This window comes from Mus pahari, chromosome 17 (genome assembly GCF_900095145.1).
Source record: "Mus pahari chromosome 17, PAHARI_EIJ_v1.1, whole genome shotgun sequence".
Classification (NCBI taxonomy): domain Eukaryota; kingdom Metazoa; phylum Chordata; class Mammalia; order Rodentia; family Muridae; genus Mus; species Mus pahari.
This window is the reverse complement of record NC_034606.1, coordinates 14,883,508-14,902,893: the sequence shown is the minus strand read 5'-3', so window position 1 is coordinate 14,902,893 and position 19,386 is coordinate 14,883,508. Positions and strand designations below refer to the sequence as shown.

Below are 19,386 nucleotides of genomic sequence, written 5' to 3'. Positions count from 1 at the left end.
AGCAAGTAACAAAGAATTTATAAACTATGTCTATACATATTCTGGCTTTATAACATTTCAGTTATCTATTATTTTATATGTTTTTTTCATTTTGATAATTTCAACTTAGAATGATTTTGCCTGACATAACCATTTTGCCAGGAACTTACTAATGCTTGACATAGTATCAATATCTTTATAAAGATATTTGCTGGCCCTTTAAGTTGAAAACAGTGGGTAGGGGAGCAGGGGCGGGGGTGGGGTATAGGGAACTTTCAGGATAGCATTTGAAATGTAAATAAAGAAAATGATAATAATAAAAAAAAAATAAATGGTAAAAAAAAAACGAAAAAAAGAAAAAAATACCTTTATAAAAAGGAACATGATTCACTTTTATATCACTAGTCTATTTTTAGCTATTTTGAAATTTTGAAAGTATACATTTAATTAACTCACCTAAGATTTAATTGCCTCTGAACTATAGTAAAATTATCCTTCTGGGAAATTAACATTTATGTAGCACCAGTAACTGAACAATTTACTCAAATCACTAAACTACTTTTTTCCTTATTAGTTAATTTTAGTTTAATTGATTGATATTTACAATGTCAATTACATGTGATAAGAAGCCATATATATGTTCTATAACATATGTATGTTATAAAACTAATGTAAATAAATATATCATTGCTAGCTTCATTGTTCTACAATTTCTAATATATCTAAATCTCCATTTTCAACTTATAATAAAATTGAATTTTTTCTAAATTTATGTAATTAATACCCCAGTTTTTATATTGATTCATTTAAAATATTATATGTCCATTCATTTGTTACTAAATTTGTTATTAAATATCCAAATTAAAACAAATACTGAAATGTTATCAAATTACTTACATTAAAAATATGTTCATCTTTTACTAGTTTATTAATTAAATAAAATATCTTTACTAAACTTGTGCATGTTTTCTTTGTGAAGTTTAGCATATGTAGAAATATCCATCATTCTATCATTAAAATGTTAGTTTGGAGAAACGATATAAATTATATTGATCTCAGTTTTAAAGCTCTGTAAAATATGATAGTATTTTAAAGCTTGCTATGAAGACTAAATTATATAAGGCATAAAAAACTTTTAGTAAATCTAATTCCATTTCTGATGCAGTGATATTTAGTCACATTACCAATATTAAACTTGTCTGTACTGAACATGAAAATGCTAAATTTCAGTCTAACATTTCTCCATAGGAAAATAATGATAAAACCTAGATGTAATTTATAACATTAAATATATTGTAATAACTCTAAATCCTTTTTTTATTCTTTCCTTACTACAGAATTACAGAGTAGCTCCTGTGGAAATCCAGGAGTTCCACCCAAAGGTGTACTGTATGGTACAAGGTTTGATGTTGGGGACAAGATACGCTACAGCTGTGTAACTGGATATATACTTGATGGCCATCCTCAACTTACCTGCATAGCCAATTCGGTTAATACAGCTTCCTGGGATTTCCCTGTTCCAATCTGCAGAGGTAAAAATAAATGAACAAATATATTCATATATTATATCTATCTATATCTATACTTATATCTACTTCTCTCTCTCTCTCTATATATATATATGTATATGTATATGTATATAAATATATATTAGAATATAATGAAAACCTGTTAATGTAAGAGAATATAAAGCATAACTACTTATAATATTTATAATCTACCTATTATCAATTTATACTCTAGATTTCTCTACCATATATCATCTATTTATTTCAGGTACTGAATGAAAAAATGTACAAACATAATGAACATTGGTTAAGACAAAAGTATTTTTATGTGGCCTGAGCTATTTCTATTCATAAATATTTCTATGTTTCCAATAGAATGCATGCATACATATTTTCTAATTCATATTAGAAAACCACATAGAGGTTATGATGTTTAAAATTTAGGATTGCTTGCATAAGCTGTCATGCCCATTATTTTGCTTCAATTGAGAAATATTGACTCCTAATCTTTTAAAATTTCTCACAGAATTTGGCACAATATTTTTGTGATAGCAATACTTTATATTTTAAAACTGATGCTATAAAATTACTTATTTCATGAAGGAAATAGAATTACATTTAGCATTCGTAATGGTTCAAGGTTTAATGTCTGGAAAGTTTTAAGTATTAACTCTATACACTAATCTTGCCCTCAGAAATTCAGGAGATCAACATTGTTCAGTCTGCACTTTCTTTCCTATCATGATGTATTTCAACAGTCTATTGAGGTGTGTTTCTCTAATTCCTTCCTGACTACTGTTAGGTAAGAGTGCGCAACTACCCATATAGAATACTTTTCCTCAAGCACATGACTAGAAAAAAAGCATAGTAACCAATGAAATTATCCACAAATAAACAAATAACTTCATGTATATATATGAAGTATTTTTATTCTATTCCACACTCTCAGGCTTTTGTATGTATATGCGAAACCTACCTGTTTAATTATTTTTAGATGGGTAATGGACCTTATTTACCAGAACAATGGAAACTTAACCAATGTCTACATAACTACAAAAGATCCCTCTCTTTACACATCATTAACTGCCAATAGATCAAAAATAACAAGGGATGTCTAGTACCAACACCTCCTACTTGTTAATAAATGTTACCATATCCAATCTTCTGCAGTTAGTCACAGCTGCTATGACTTCAGGAGTTGAACATCCATGCCCTACCGTACAGACTGTTCCATACTACTCTTCCCCATCCTCCTCCTTCAACATTCTTCCTATGCTCGCATATGATGTTCACATTGAATACATGTTTTAAAACCCAATTCAGAGTTGTACTCTCAATAGCACTTATTCTCAGTACTTGCACAATATTTTGGCCATTCCTAATAGTTTTCTAATTACATTTTGAGGTTTGAGCCAAAAGGAAAAAAAAATTACAATTGCCACTGAAAAGCTTTTTAAAAGCCCACTATAGGGAATTCGTGTGCCCAAATAGGCAAGCTACTACTACATTTTTACCTAATAGTCATGTTATGACCATCAAACTGCCTTTCAAATATTTTTGTTCTTAACTCACACACAGATAATGTCTTTTGCCAGCTGTGGCATTCAGAATATGATTGGTCTCAGGAAAATCACATGAACAATTTGACTTTATTGTTTCTCTGGTCAATGAGATGAATTAAAAAACAAAACAAAACAAAACAAAACAAAATCGCTGTCATTGTAGCAATGCTAAACAAACAGCCTCTCCACGCTGTTTATTGTTGTATGTGGGATATCCACATTCTATCCAAGCTGGTCTCTGTGTGGTATTTTCCCCGTATTGTTGTTTAGTGCCTCTGCTGTTCCTTCCATTGCTATGATTACTATTGTAGGTTTTATGCCAAGCACTGCAAGCCACTAAAGAATTAGAAGCATCGCATGATTTAAATGAAAAATAGAAAATTAAACACTATATATTAAAAAAGATAATTGGTCAAGATTAGTCAAATATGAAGCATAGGGGACTATAAAGATCTTGAAATGGACAAGTTCTCCTTTTCACCTTTATGACTGGCCATGAAAAACATGTTCTTAGGTTAAAAATTGACAGTTTTTATATGAACTACAAAGCCATGATTCAAAATATTATTTTGCGCTATTTACAATACACAACAGTCAATTCCCCATTCTACAGAACGATACAAAGGTGTGAGATGTCTGCTCACATCCTGGGAAGCAAGCTCCTCTGGGTGTGAACCTGAATTGTTCATGTGTGGCAGTGTGTCTTATTTGATCTCTGGGGAGCCATTATCTCTCTCTTCCAAGGCTATAAGCAAATTTTGTCCTCAGCACTGTTGGAAGACATTAGAATGTTTTGTAAACAGATGTCTGTGAAAAGATAGTCTTACTCAAAGGTCAGATGAAATATGTTCAAAAGATGTGCAGACCTATGAGAATGCCAGTGGAGAAACGTCTCAGGATTTAAGAGGGTTAATAGAAAAGTCAAACTTGAAATGTTTTCGCTATACCAAAGTATAAGATTTGAAAGTTCAATTACCATACATTGAAACTACAAATAATTAAATTACACCCAGGAGAGAACAACTGATCTCATAGTAAAGAGAAATAAAATCACATAATATGTCATATATGCCATATATAAAGATATATATGTATATGTACATATTTTAAACAAACACACAATTTATTCACTAAAATATTTCATAAACATTAAAAATCAAGTGTTTAAAGGGGATTCAAATGAAAACAAAATATACTTCAATTATTTACAATAAATTATCATCAACATTATATTAATCTCTAATGCAGGATTATTCGCCCATTTCGATTCAGATAATGGACTTTGGAATTAAAAAAAAAAGTGTTATTCTAGTCTAAAAACTCATTGTTTCACCAACTGACTAGATCGTTGGCGAGACTTACATACTTCACTTGTCTACTTGAAAACTACTGCTTTAGTAATAAAATGGTGAACAGATAGAGGCTAAAAGGACCAAAGTCACGTTGAGTTAATGTTAAAGATATTCATGAGGCATTCAGGTCTATCTCAAGACTCTTTAAAGAATGATTATAGCCTCAGCCATGTTAGAGTTTAATGCAATCACGGAAACAGGTGCATCTAGCTCAATTAATCCACTTTGCAACTCTTACCTTATCTTTCCCTTTCATTCCTCTTTCATTTTGTTGAGATTTCCTTTCTATTCCAAGGTTAAATTTTTTGCCTGAGTATACACCCTACTCCTTTGCTCATGCTTCCCAAGGCCCTGCAGGCACACTTACTTTGACTTTCATCGTAACCTCTGTGAGTTCTAATTTATCAAAAAGTGGCACCCTCTGTGTTTGTAAATGTTGCCTACTTAACTTCAGTCTGCCAAGCTCACCTTTTCTTTTCACAGCTACTAAAACTAATGAATGCATTTACTCATTTAAATGTATTCATTAAAAACCTACCTTGTGAAAAGCAGCATTTTATATGCCAAGGAACCAAAGATTGATTAAAAAACAACTCTTGCCTTTAAGAGCTTGTGGTCCAATGGGACAGACTGTAATGCAATCAAGCAATTACAATAATGTGTGATAATTGATTTAATGGTAGGATCTGTAGGGAAGTTGGGCACCTTTATGAGGAAAGCATTACTGTCTCCTATTTGAGGGGCTAGAAGTTCATTTGGGGACAGAAATTTAAGATACAGCTTCACAGAGGATTACTAAAAATATGAACTATATAGAGCAAGCACATTTTCAGTGAGGTAATAATTCATGTAGAAAGTACAAATTTTCTTTTCCAGCCTTAAATGTAGTTCTCATGTGTTACTAATATTCACTAGCTAAGCACAGAGTCTCTGTCATACTTCACAGAGCACATGATCTAATTTTCCATGCTCAACTTTATCTCCCACCAACCAACTTTTATTAAAATGTAAAGAATGGAGAACTAATGTGTTTTCAGAATGTGCCATTGAGATTCTGTTCAAAGGGTAATACAGAGCATGGTTTAATCCATACCTCCGTCTTCTGCTCACTTGATAGCATACTGATTCCTTAATTTATAACTGTGCAGGGGGCTGATAATTCTGTAATGATCTCCCTATTGCTTCCCATGGCGTTTACACAAAGTCTTTCCTTGATGAAACCTTTGCTATGAAAGCTCTTTGCTGCTTCCTAGTCATGATAGTTTAATTAAGAAACAAACAAATGTCATATCAACCTTGAAGGCATGGAGCCAGTGTTTTTATGTTGAAAAGCAGGATCCATTTATATCAGAAACATCTGCTAGTATTTGATAAAGGCAGCTAAGTTCTTGCTAAGCAAAAGTCTAAAGATACTTAGTGCTTGTCCTCATACCTGCAGCATTACATTTTCTGTAACCCCTTCCTTTACCAGATGCTTCTGTGAAATCTGTTCCCACTGAGATTTCATTTAGCCTAAGCTCTTCTCAACCTAGTGACCCCAACACTTTGTATGAACTAAGAGCAGTTTGGGGCTATGGAGAATGAATGTAGAATCCTAGATTGAATCTTCTCAAATTTGTAATGGGAATCTATATTCAGAGAAGCATTAAGATACATATACTCCAAAAATGATTACAATGGACATTCATGAATTGTACTGTTTCATCTGAATCTTGGCCCCTTTTTCATATTTAAAATATATTAAACAGATCAATGTCCCAAGATATAATTAATGTCATACATAATATAATAATTACCATTTGTGTTGAGAATTATTAAAATTTGAATTAACTAAATAATTTTTAAAAGTTACTGGGACATCTTTATTTGTAAACTCTAATGTCAAGATTTTACAGAGAAGTTCCGGGAAAGGGGTGATGAGGTAAAGGGTGTGAACACATGAAGCATTGATGGAGATGCTTTTTATCTGATGGCACCCTGTTGGAAGAGATGTGAGATCGGTAATGCAGTTGCGATCCAGACAATTGGTGCAGTGTGATGATTGTCATTGAATATTGGACATCACAAACATGCAAAAGGATTATAGGGAAGACACTACAGGGACAAAGTGAAATACATTGCAACTGGCTAAACTAATAACTATGAGTGGAAAAGTTTTCCATTATTTACCTAGATAAAGGAATATGTTTCACCCGAAATATGATAAGAAAATCACTAACTAATGGAGAAGTAACAGCAGATTGCTTTGTTGCACATACCATTTTCTTGACAGAAATTTTAAGTAATCCTAGACAAAAATGTAAAGCCAAATATAGAAATGGTATTTGTTATGAAACATAGTAGTTGGGGAAGTATATATAGTAGGAAATAAGAGCAAACATCTTCCTCAATAAAACGTAATCACATGATGTGATTTAGTACATTTATATGACTAGATGACTAATCTCTCAAAAGCCACACCTCAAATCATTTGAAAAATAAAAATTCCATTGACTAAAAAAGTAATACACAAATTACTATACATATACATACACACTGAGTGGTAATATTAAAAAACATAAGGCTGACTTAACAGATATGGATGATGAAACTTGAAATAAAATTATTTGACATGAAAGATATACAATACTTTATTGAGATAAGCACAAAATAATCATCTCATATTTCATTTATATTAATAACACTTAACCACAAAAGGAAGTAGCTTTTTGAAACATAAAATATAAAACTATATTCTTCTGGGAGGTACTCAGGAACAGTTTTTCTTTATTATGACTTTGTGCTTTAAAATTTTTAGTAGGTAATTTTTTTATTTAACATACAGTTTTGCTGTGATAGATGACATACTATTAGAAAAGGTATGATATTCCTAAGTAGTTGGGACAAAATCAATTAGGACAATGTACAACTGTTACATTTAAAGAATAAAGGAAGCCACTTGGAGGGGAGCCCCTTGGTCCTCTGGAGGCTGGAGGACCCCGAGTAGAGGAATGCTAGGGCAGTGAGGCAGGAGTGGGTGAGTTGGTGTGGGGGGGGGGACAGCATCCTCATAGAAGCAGGGGGAGGGGGAGGGGATAAGGGGTTTGCAGAGAGGAAACCAGGAAAGGGGAAAACATTTGAAATATAAATAAAAAAGTAACCAATAAAAAAATAAAGGAAGGACATTGTAATTTGCTCTTGTCAGCCAGAATTTTGGAACTTGTAGCAGAACTGTTCACAGAAATTAAAGGCTAAGGTGCACTATAATCAACACGTGTGTGTGTGTGTGTGTGTGTGTGTGTGTGTGTGTGTGCATGTGCATGTGTGCGCTATGATCTATATATATCATATACATAACATATATACATGCATGTTCACACATGTACAAATATTATACTACACACACACACACACATATATATATGTGTATATATATATATATATATATATATATATATATATATATATATATACATTCACACACTCACATGTGCATGTTTTAGGAAGCTTTAATAGTAGGTTTCTTTTATTCATTTATTCTTTTATTTATTTATGTATTTATCTATCTATTTATTTATTTATATTGGATAATTTCTTTATTTACATTTCAAATGTAATCTTCTTTCCTGGTTTCCCCTCTGAAGACCGTCTCCCCCAGTCCCTCCCCCTCCCCCTGCTCACCAACCCACCCACACTCACACCCACTTCTTAGCCCTGGCATTCCCCTACACGGGGCGGGGCATAAAGCCTCTACAGGACCAAGGGCCTATGCTCTCATTGATGACCAACTAGGGTTCCTCTGTGTCAGCTTCTGTCAGTAGCTGGGTGATGTCTTTCTCACGATGGTTATTCTAGACCCCTGTCTGCAAGTATAACAGAATATCATTAACAATGTCAGCGATGGGTTCACTGTCATGGCATGAGGTTCAAGCTGAACCTCTCATTGATTGGCCACTTCCTCAATTTAAGCTCCATCTTTACCCCTGTACATCTTGTAGGCAGACGGATATCTTGTAGGCTGAAGAATTTGTGGCTGGGTTGATGTTTCAGTTCCCCCATTGGTAGTCTTGCTTGGTTATAGGAGATGACCAGTTCAGGCTCCATGCTAGGAGTCTTAACTAGGATTACCATCATAGACTCCTGGGAGTTTCTATAGCACTAGTTTTCTAGATCCCATTCCAGTCGCTTCTCCTACTACTTACTCCCTTTGTCACCCTCCCACCTGATCCGTCCTCTTTCCATCGCTAACCCGTATGTCTGTTCCCTTCCCTCCATTCACCTATGCTGTCTATTTTCTTCTCCATAATTTCTCTTAACTCTATGCTTATCGTCTTCTGGAATTTATAAATATTTAGAAGCACTATTCATGAAGAGAACAGTATGTACATAGCATTCCTCAAACCAAGTAAAGAGCACAAAAAATTAATACAGGTAACTTATTATATAACCTCAAAGACTGCCAGTAAGATTTCAGGGATGTAAGTTTACAATGAAAATTTTACAAACCTCAAATGTCGTTTACATCATCATCATTTCTGGAATGATAGAACCAATCAAGCATGGCAAAACTCAATCATCATTTCATGTTCCTTAAGCTTCACAAATTCTGCAATGGACACAAAATATGAGTAATATTCTTTTAATCATTGGTTAGTAAATACTTTAAATTCTAACGATTACTTGAAATGAAACTACATTTTGTTGGTTTTGCTGATTTTTTTCCTTTTCTGCATCGGTTAATTGCTATGTCTAGGGCATTTTTGTCTTAATTTCCACTCTTTTTATGAGTAGTAGTTAACAAAGAAATCAGCATACTTTAAAACATTAAGGCCACTTATTACATACTTACATTTAATTTGTAGCTAATTTTAAAAGTGGTTGAAAATCTGAATCTGTAATACATGTGGAAATATAACATAAATTCAAATGAGGCAAACTAAATTAAGAAAAACACTAACATGAAAATTATATGAATTGAAAAACAAATTTAATATTTGAAAGTCAAGTTCTGAATTCTTACATCCTTGGAGTCAGCATTCAAGTAAGCATTTACTTATTGGCAATATAAACACATCTAAAGAACATAATTAGATTATAATCTCTCAAACTAAAAGAAAGCAATATGAGTAATATCTCTTGTAAAACTTCATATAGGAATCACAGTATAATTTCATGATGTTCATTTATCATATCAGTAATATAAGCTTAGGGAATGAGCTTCTGAAGATAATACTACAACTTCTTAATGATAAACAAATAGATCTTGACACTGAGAAGATGATTAAGAACTGTATTTAGACAACAATATAAATCAAAGATACACGCCTAATGCCATGAGCCAAGTCAAATGCTCTACAAACCAGCTGTCTAAATATAGTTCTGCCCCATTTTTCTATATTTAAAAAAAATGTTTTGTTAGGTTGTGTGTCTGGAATCTGGCCTGCAAATTAATCATGTAAAAATACAAACATAAAGATAATGTACCTGGATTAATGTGCTCCTATTTTTTATATATTATCATTCAAAAGATCTTAATAATTTTAAAATAAATTAAACCATTTCTGGATTTGAAGAGACAGTCCATTATTGCAGTTTAAAGGCATAAAGTTATTTACTTAATTCTACTAAATTATTATTACAAAATTAACATTTAAGTTATACTTACCTTTAATTTGTAGATTTTTCATTTATTAATACATTATTTGCATATTATAATTCAACCTTTCTTAATTTGTTGTGTGATTATATTTCTGTACTCCCTTCTAAAATGACTATTGTTTCTAGTTATTTTTACATACCAAAAATTTATAAATTTCATTAACAGACATAAGGCCATTATCAATTCTGTTCATATTTAGAACACAATTACAACCAGGAAATACTATATAGCAATAGTAATCTGGAATTATGTTGCTCTAGCCTGAGTACCAAGCATTTTAAGTACTGAGGCATTTTCCCAACATATAGTCATGTTTTTTTCTTTGAAACCTTTTTTTTTTCTTTTGAAACCTTTTACATATAATAATACATTTCATCTTTGTTCTCATGTTGTTGCAATAAATAGCACAAAAGGCATTAAGTGATGGAGAAATTTGAATTTTTTTCAAATTTTGCAAGGTGTCATACTTGCAAAGGAACAGCCAGGTTTTAGATTCAAGAATTCAGTTTCCATTTCTATTATCTTAGTCTTGACAAAACTTCTTTCAGTTTTCTTTAAACTTACCCCTTGGAAGTATATAAAGCTTCTATTCAAATAACATCTAACAAGTTACACAATTATACATATATATATTTTAAATTAAATGACATCTTTAAGCTGTCCTGTTCCTCTGCTTTATTTTAACTACACAATTGTAATAAGAGTGTTTGCTTCTTCCTTCTCTCTTTATCAATCAGTTTCAGAACATTTAACACAATCCAGAGAGACAATTTGAAGTACTTTTTTGGGTCAGTAACAAATGTAACATACTATGTTTATAAGGCCATATAAGTTTATTGAGCTTTAGGAAAGAAGACATCTCACTGACAACTTCCATGTTATTATTTGCATGATTTGTGGACAGTGTGAAACCCTATACTAAAGAGTATGAAATTTGTTCTCTAGCTCTATATGAGTCAGTATATATGTTTGAACTCTTGTGAAGTGGAAAATAGCTGCTATTGATAATGAAGTAACTCCTTCATGTTCATGTGCCCACCATGAAGAAAAGTCCACCAGGAAAAAAGTTGTGTCCACCCAATATGAACACAAACCCAAACTTTGTAACTTGTAGAAAATAATTGAGGAAACCTCTGCTTTGCATTAGAAGAGCAATGACAGAGCAATGGTGTTTAGTCAATGAAGTCCACAGTTTGACCAGAATTCTAAAAATGTAAGAAAACCCCTGTTTACATTAATTAAACATGATCACTGAGTACAGAGGATGAAATTATAGTAAGTGGACATTTAAATTCTTGCCAGTTTCACAAAAGATTTTTAATTAAAACCTGCTATATTGAAGCCCTTCTCAGTAATAGACTAGAACATCCCAAAGTTTCTGATCATGGCAATTTTTCCAATTTTTTCTCAGTTATTAGATTTCCAATCTACCAGTACAATCTATCATGATCATTGAATCTTGCTTGCTAAAGCTTGCTGTTCACAAAATTAATTATAGATGTTAATGTTAACTAACCTTGCTGAGTTTGTTTCAGTGTTAATGTTGAAGAGAGTTTAGTAATATTACTTCCCAATCCATTCATGGATTTTCAAATGAACAACCCTTAAATCTCATTAGCATTTTCTTTAGAGAGAAGCAAATGAGATATTGAGTTCATAATTTTAAATATTATTTTTACATTTTTATCAACTTATATTTTCAGAAGACAAAACACAATGACATCACCTACCTTTGTAAATGTCATTTACTAACTTTTCAACTTAGTGGGGTATGTGTTCTCTTGCAACATTCCTCAGGATGGGCTTTGTGAATCGTACATTGGTGGTGAAAGTTTCCTTGTGTATTTTGTGACACTTAACCAAAGTAAGTTAGCAGAACATTTTATTGTTCTTCTGTAGCTATCAACAATGCAATCTAATCATGTTGCTCTGAGTTAATCAAATAACTCTTAAGTACTTTTCTATTATTTTCCTAGAAAGAGTACTCAATTATTTAATTAGAACTTCAGTTTTGAATAATTACTTTTTAAAATACCAAAATAAATTATAAAAAGATAAAATGAAAAATATCTTAATGAAGTTGTAAAGCCAAACCAAGAGAAAAAAAAGCACAAGAGAAGATACCACAAGAATCAGATATCCACTTATTTACACATTTACCACTATCCTTAAAAGTACTCACTGTAGGCTCCCTGATTGCTGCTTTAGTCTCCGTGAGACCACATGATCTTTGCTGAGTTGATAGAGGGTCTTGTTTACTGGTGTCCTTAGAATTACCAGTCTCTCCAACTCCTTCTGCTTGCTCTTCCATTGGCTGCCCTGAGCTCTGAGGGAAGGCATTTGATGGAGATGTCTTGTTTAGGTTTCTATTTTGGCATACTTTCTGGTTGTGGGTTTCTCTATGTACTCTCATCTGCTGCAGAGAAAAACCTTTCTAATAATGGCTATATAAGTCACCTAACTATAAATATAACAAAATTATCATTAGTAGTCATTTTATTGTTCCTTTTTTAGACCAGTAGTTTCATTTTTACCCTAGGTCTTTGTGCAATCCACACTCATAGAGTCCCTTAGTATAAGTCAGACACCAGTTGGAAGTACCTATAATAACTCTCACAGGTTTGTGCCAACATTGCCTTAGTATATTTTGCAGGCAGCGCAGATTGTAGATCAAAACTTAGATGGTTGCATTGCTGTTTAGTTTTCTCTTCTAGTACGCTGAAGAGAACCTTTCTTTCCCAGAGAGTACTAAAACATGGGGATGGAAGTTCAATGTCGGTACTAGCTGTATATCCCCATGCTCAATGTGTGTGTGTGTGTGTGTGTGTGTGTGTGTGTGTGTGTGTGTGTGTGTTGTTTTGCAGTGGGGGCTTGTGGTCAGTTTGTGGAAAGCTAACCAGTGTCTTGGTAGCACTCTGGGTAGTTCGTGGTTTTCCTATAGGCCGACCCCCTGTACTGTCACTGAAAGCTTTCTTTGGTGACAAAATATATTCAGGATGGGTATTCCCTCTCTTATTATTTGGAAATAATACTAGGGTAAGCTTTGTATATTGTGGAAGTTTCTGTCACACTAGGATTACATACCAACCCTCAAATCCTTCTCAAATGCTACTCAATTCTGTCTCTTCTCGCATTCCCTCCTCAAGTCCCATCCCCTTTCTCTTCCTACCTGATCCTCTCATTCTCATCCCCAATCCCATTCCAGTATACCTATAAAATTTATTTTATATGCAGATCCCTGGTCCACACGTCCCACTTACTCCCCAACATCTCCAGGGATACAGATTGTAGCTTCGTTACCATTTACTTAATGGCTAACATCCAGATATAAGTGAATATATATCATAATTATTTTTCTGGTTTGGGGTTGCCTTATTTATTTTGATTTTTTTTTCCTGTTTCTATCCATTTGCCTGAAAATTTCACAATGTCATCTGTTTTTCAGGTTTTAAAACTTTTTATTTGCATATTAAAAATTTTGTATTCCAATAATTAAAATCATTTAAACAATAACAAATTTGGCACTCTGATTTAACTTAATTTTATATCCTGCAGTACACATTGGATAAATGTTGAATTTTAATCTATATTTCACCACCTCCCTGCAGATTTTTCTATCAACAACATGTGCGGTCTTTTCCCTCCCTGGCAGAAAGACCTGTAGATGAGAGGGGGAAGCAAGAGAGGGAAGGGAGGGAGGGGAAGCAGGGGAGGCAGGAGATACAGGAGATTCAGGGGAGGCAGGAGAGGCAGGAGATTCAGGGGAGGAAGGAGAGGCAGGGGAGGCAGGAGATACAGGAGATTCAGGGGAGGCAGGAGATACAGGAGATTCAGGGGAGGAAGGAGAAGCAGGGGAGGCAGGAGATACAGGAGATTCAGGGGAGGCAGGAGAGGCCTTCCTGGTGGTCAGTAATTCTGATTTTTTTTCATCAACTTCTTTGTATCTTACAAAAGAAGTACAATAAGAATGTAATGCTTGTAGAATATATAGTGCACATTGGCAGCTCTTGCCTCCTTATGATCCAGCCTACTTTTCTGCTTCGATCATCTATCTTGAGTGCAGACAATTTTTCTCTTGCATTTCTGTCTTCTTCAATTTTGATGTATTTAATTTCTTAGTCTGTGCCATATCTGGTTTGTCAGACGCGGTTTCCAGAAGGAGCGAAGCAAGATGTGTGAGTCTGATCCACTCAGAGGACTCAGCCAATGTACCACATGTTCTTTATACATCCTTTAGTTGAGGATATCTAGGCTATAGTTTAGTTTCTGGCTATGAGGAATAGAGCAGAAAAATGGCTGAGCAAGAGTCTCTACAGCAAGATGAAGTTTTCCTTGGCCATAGGTCCGGTTTTGATAGAGCTAGATCTTGAGGTGAATCAATCCCCACCTATGGGTTGCAGAAGTTTTCACTCTCACGAGCAGTGGAGGAGTATGCCTCTTGCTCCACATCCTTGCCATAATGAGCTCTCACTTGTATTATTGATCACTCTGACAGGTGTTAAGATGGAATCTCAAAGTAGTTTTGGTTTGGATTTCCCTGATGGCTAAGGATGTTGAATACCGCTTTAAGTGTTTCTCAGCCACTTGAGATTCCTCTATTGAGAATTCTCTGTTTGGGTCTGTTTCCCATTTTTAAACTGATTTATTTGGTTTTTGGAATTCAAGTCTCTTGAGGTCTTAATATTGGATATTAGCCATCTATTAGATGTGGAGTTGATAAAAAAAAAATCTTTTTTTTCCCCATTCTGTAGGCTGCTACTTTGTCTGAAATGACAGTGTCACTTGATGTACAGTAGCTTCTCAGTTTCATGAAGTACTATTTATTAGTTGCATATCTAATACCTACACTAATATATTCTGTCCAGGAAGTCTACTGTGTCAATGAGTTCAAGAAAATCACCTTTCTCTTCTATCAGGTTATGTGTACCTGGGTTTAAGTAGAGATTTTTGGTCCATTTGGCATTGAATTTTATGCATTTGATACAAGGATCTATTTGAATGCTCATAGATATAGCCATTCAGTTTGACCTGCACTATCTGTTGAAGATGCTTTCTTTTTTCTATTGTATATTTCTGGGTTCTTTACAAAAACAAGGTGCCTATGGGTGTGTGGGTTTATGTCTGTGTCTCACACTGATTCTACTGATCAACTTGTCTATTTTTATGCCAACTGGATGCTGATTTTATCACTACTGCTTTGTACTACTACTTTAGGTCAGAAACGGTAAAAACAGTTCTTTCGTTATTTATGATTGTTTTTGCCACCATAGATACTTTTCATGTGTTTGTGTGTGTGTGTATTTCTGTATGTGTGTGTATATGTTTCCATATGAAATTGAGAATTGTCCTTTCAATATGTGTGAAGAAATGTGTAGAAATTTTGTTGGTGACTGATTGGATTGAGTATGTAGATTGCTTTAGGTAGGGTGACCATTTTTACCATGTTAATCTTAACAATCCATGAGCATTAGAGGTATTATTACCATCTGATATCTTATCAACATATCAAACATTTTAAATTTTTATCACACAAGTCTTTCCTTTGCTTGGTTAGATTTAACACAATACATTTTGTTATATGAAGCTATTGTGAAAAGTGTTTTCTTGTATTCACCCTCAGTATACTTGTCATTGGTATATTGGAAGTCTACTTATCTTTGTGGGTTAAATTTGTATCCATTTACTATGCTTAAAGTATTTACCAGCTGGGGAGTATACTGTTGAAATTTGGGGGTATCTGCAAATGACAATACTTTGACTTCTTTCTTGACAATTTATACCTCCCTGACCTCTTTCAGTTTCCATATTGCTTTAGCTAAAACTTCAAGTACTATATGAAATAAGTATGAAAGTTGAATATTGTCTTCTTTCTGAGTTTAGTGGAATTCCTTTGAATTTCTCTCCATTTAAGTTGAGGCTGACAATACATTTACTGTAATATGCCTTTATAATATTTAAGTATATCCCTTCAAGGCATTTATCATGAAGGTATCTTGGACTTATTTGGCAGCACTGGATAAAGTGAACATGATACTAAACTCTATTTTAACATCTACTATGATGATATTTTGCTATTTGTTAGTTTCATCTGATTATGTCTCTATCAATTTAACATATTAATTCAGCAGTAACTTTGAGTGTTTATATTTCTTTTATTTTACATCTTTTGCTAATAAGTAGTGTTTTTTACCACCACATATGCATACATATCTAATGTAGTATCAATTTTGAATTGTCTAGAAAGATATAACTAACATAAATTTCACTAAGAAAATAATCAATGACTAGTCTTATCTCCAGCTATGCAGGAGAACATCTATGACACCCTCCTCTGTCCCTTGTTCCCATCTCCTATGTATCCCACTGGTCTTCCCCTTATAACCCCTGATCTTGCTTTGTGCCAGCCCTCAATCCCACCAGGCACCGCCAGTTAACCCTAAGGCCAATTCCTAGGACAACAAGTAGGTGCATGGCAGTACCACACCTCTCCTTCTGCCACCTCTCCCTACAATATCCAATACTCCAAATCTCATTCTCAGTTCTATAGTGTAGAATATGCTGTGGTCTACCTTTCCTCTCTGACCCTATCCAAAATGGATCACAAATAACTCCCACAATCTTTCCCGTAAACTCATCTCATTATCTCAGCTTCCAAGTCAAATGCATGTCCCCTGGAAACACATCAGTTGGGCAGGATAAAAACTGGCCATTGGGATTTTTCTACCAGACAGCACACAGCTACTACACTCTCCTAAATTCTAGGGAGGAAGCAAACTCTGGAAACCAAAAAACTCACTGAACACAGACAGAACAAGATAATATCACCTAGAATTATGATCACCCCCAAACCCAGAAGTTTAGACACGTGTATAGGACACAATCAATAACAACCAGGACAATATGTTTCCACTGGACCTTAGATACCCTACCACAGTAGGCAACAAATATTCCAACAGAGCTGAAGCTCTCCCCCTCACCAATAAAGCACCCTGTATGAAGATGATAGAATAAATCCCTCAATGAAACCCAGGAAAACACAGACAAATAATTAAAGGAGATGTAGTGGTTTGAATATGATTGGCCCAGGGAGTGGCAGTATTAGAAGATGTGGGCCTTTTGGAGGAAGTGTGTCATTGTGGGCATGGGCATTAAGTCCCTCATCCTAGCTCCCTGGGAGCCAGTCTTCTCCTGTTTGCCTTCTGGACAGATGTAGAATTCTCAGCTCTTACTACATCAGGTCTGCCTGGGAGTTGCCATGCTCCTGCCTTTATGATAATGAACTGATCCTCTGAACATGTAAGCCAGCCCCAATTAAATGTTGTTTTTATAAGAGTTCCCTTAGTCATGGTGTCTGTTCACAGAAGTAAAACTCTGACTAAGTCAAAAAATAAATAAAACTATTCAAAACTAAAGACAGAAATTAAATTAATAAAAAAAACACAAAAGGAAACTTAAAAAATGAAAAATTTGGGATTTCAAACTACATGGGCAACTTAGACTGGACAACATTTTACTAACAGGGTACAGGAAATGGAAGAAGGAATACCAGGCTTTAAAGATTTGATTGAAAAATGGATACAGTAGCCAAAGAAAATGTTAAACCTAGAAAACTCCTGACACAAAAAGTCCAGGAAATCTGGGACAGAATGAAAAGACCAAACACATATAAGAATAATAGGAATAGAGGGGGAAAAAAAGACCCAGCTCAAAGACCCAAGAATTATTTTTAAAATAAAAAATCATAGAAAAAAAATTCCAACCTAAACAAAGAGATACAAGAAGCATACAGAACAACAAATAGATTGGACCAGATATGAAAGTCCCCTAGCCACATAATAATCAAAAATTAAATTTGCAAAACAAAGACAGAATATTAAAAGCTACAAGAAGAAAAGACGAAGTAATAATAAAAAAAAAAAAGACAGACCTATTAGAATTACCCCTGATTTCTCATTGGAGACTGTATGGGGCAGAAGGATATGAACAGATAAGCTACAGACTCTAAATGACCACAGATGTAAGCCAAGACTATGATACTTATCAAAATATTCCATTACCACAGATGGAAAATATTACATATTTTATGATAAAGCAAATTGAAAGAAGTCTATGTCAAATCTAGTCATACAGAAAGTGCTAGAAACAAAACTTCTAATTAAGTAGGTTAATGACACTCAGGAAAAACAGGTAATAACTAATTCTAGACCAGAAAAATCAAAAGAAGGAAAGTGCACATACATATACCACAACCACTAGCACTACTACCATCCACAACAACACTGAAAATAAAAACAACAGAATAACAGAACTGAACAAGCAGAGGCCAGTAATTTCTCTCAATATCATTGAGCTTAATTCCTTAATAAGAAGCCAAAGACTAACAGAAGACATGCAAAACCAGACCCCTTCCTTTTGCTGCATAATAGAAACACACTTCAACATAAAAAATAAACATCACCTCAGGGTCAAGAGTTGTAAAAATATACCCCAAGCAAATGGGCTTAAGAAACAAGCTGGCACAGCCATTTTAAATATCTAACAAAATGGGCTTCAAGCCAAAATTAATCATAATAATTACACAAGGAAAATACATATTCATCAAAAGACAAAATCTACCAAGGTGACATTTCAATTCTTAACAATTCTTAATCACAAGGGATAATGTGGGTGGCTGTCTGTAAGCAGGTGAGATCAGATGAAATCTTTCTTTCTTTCTTTCTTTTTTTTTTCAGAAAACAATTGCCAATTTTTCTTTTATTGGTTGATTTTGTTTGCTTGTTTTGTATTTTCCTTATTAATTAATATTTTATTAGATTTTTTAAATTTTACGTTTCAAATGTTTGTTATCCCCTTTCCTAGTTTCCCCTCCGAAAATCCCCTATCCTGTCCCCCCTCTCCCTACTCCCCAACCCAACCACCCCTCCTTCCTGGCCCTGGCATTCCCCTATACTGGGACATACAACCATCACAGGACCAAGGGCCTCTCCTCCCATTGATGACCAACTAGGTCATCCTTGGCTACATATGCAGCTAGAGCCATGAGTCCCATCATGTTTTTTTTTTTTTTTTTTTTTTTTTTTTTTTTTTATTGGTTGTTTAGTCCCAGGGAGCTCTGGGGGTACTGGTTAATGCATATTGTTGTTCCTCCATTCTTCCTATGATGCTGCAAACACCTTCAGCTCCTTGGTACTTTCTCTAGCTCCTTCATTAGGGACCCTGTGCTCCGTCCCATGGAAGGCTGCAAACATCTACCTCAGTTTTTGTAAGGCTCTGGCAGGGCCTCTCAGGAGACAGCTTTATCAGGCTGATAAATTTCATGAATTCATCGTTATTTTTTTTTTTTTTTT

At 34.2% G+C, this 19,386-nt stretch overlaps 1 protein-coding gene across 4 annotated transcripts in view; it reads left to right on the top strand.

The window, feature by feature from the left end:
• The window catches only part of Csmd3 (CUB and Sushi multiple domains 3), a 1,165,720-nt gene that overhangs the window by 235,318 nt on the left and 911,016 nt on the right, over positions 1 to 19,386 (top strand). For all 4 annotated transcript variants that reach the window (XM_021216672.2, XM_029547950.1, XM_029547951.1 and 1 more), the window contains exon 4: positions 1,317 to 1,511. In XM_021216672.2, the coding sequence (XP_021072331.1) occupies positions 1,317 to 1,511 (195 nt within the window). The remainder of the gene's footprint in view (positions 1 to 1,316; positions 1,512 to 19,386) is intronic.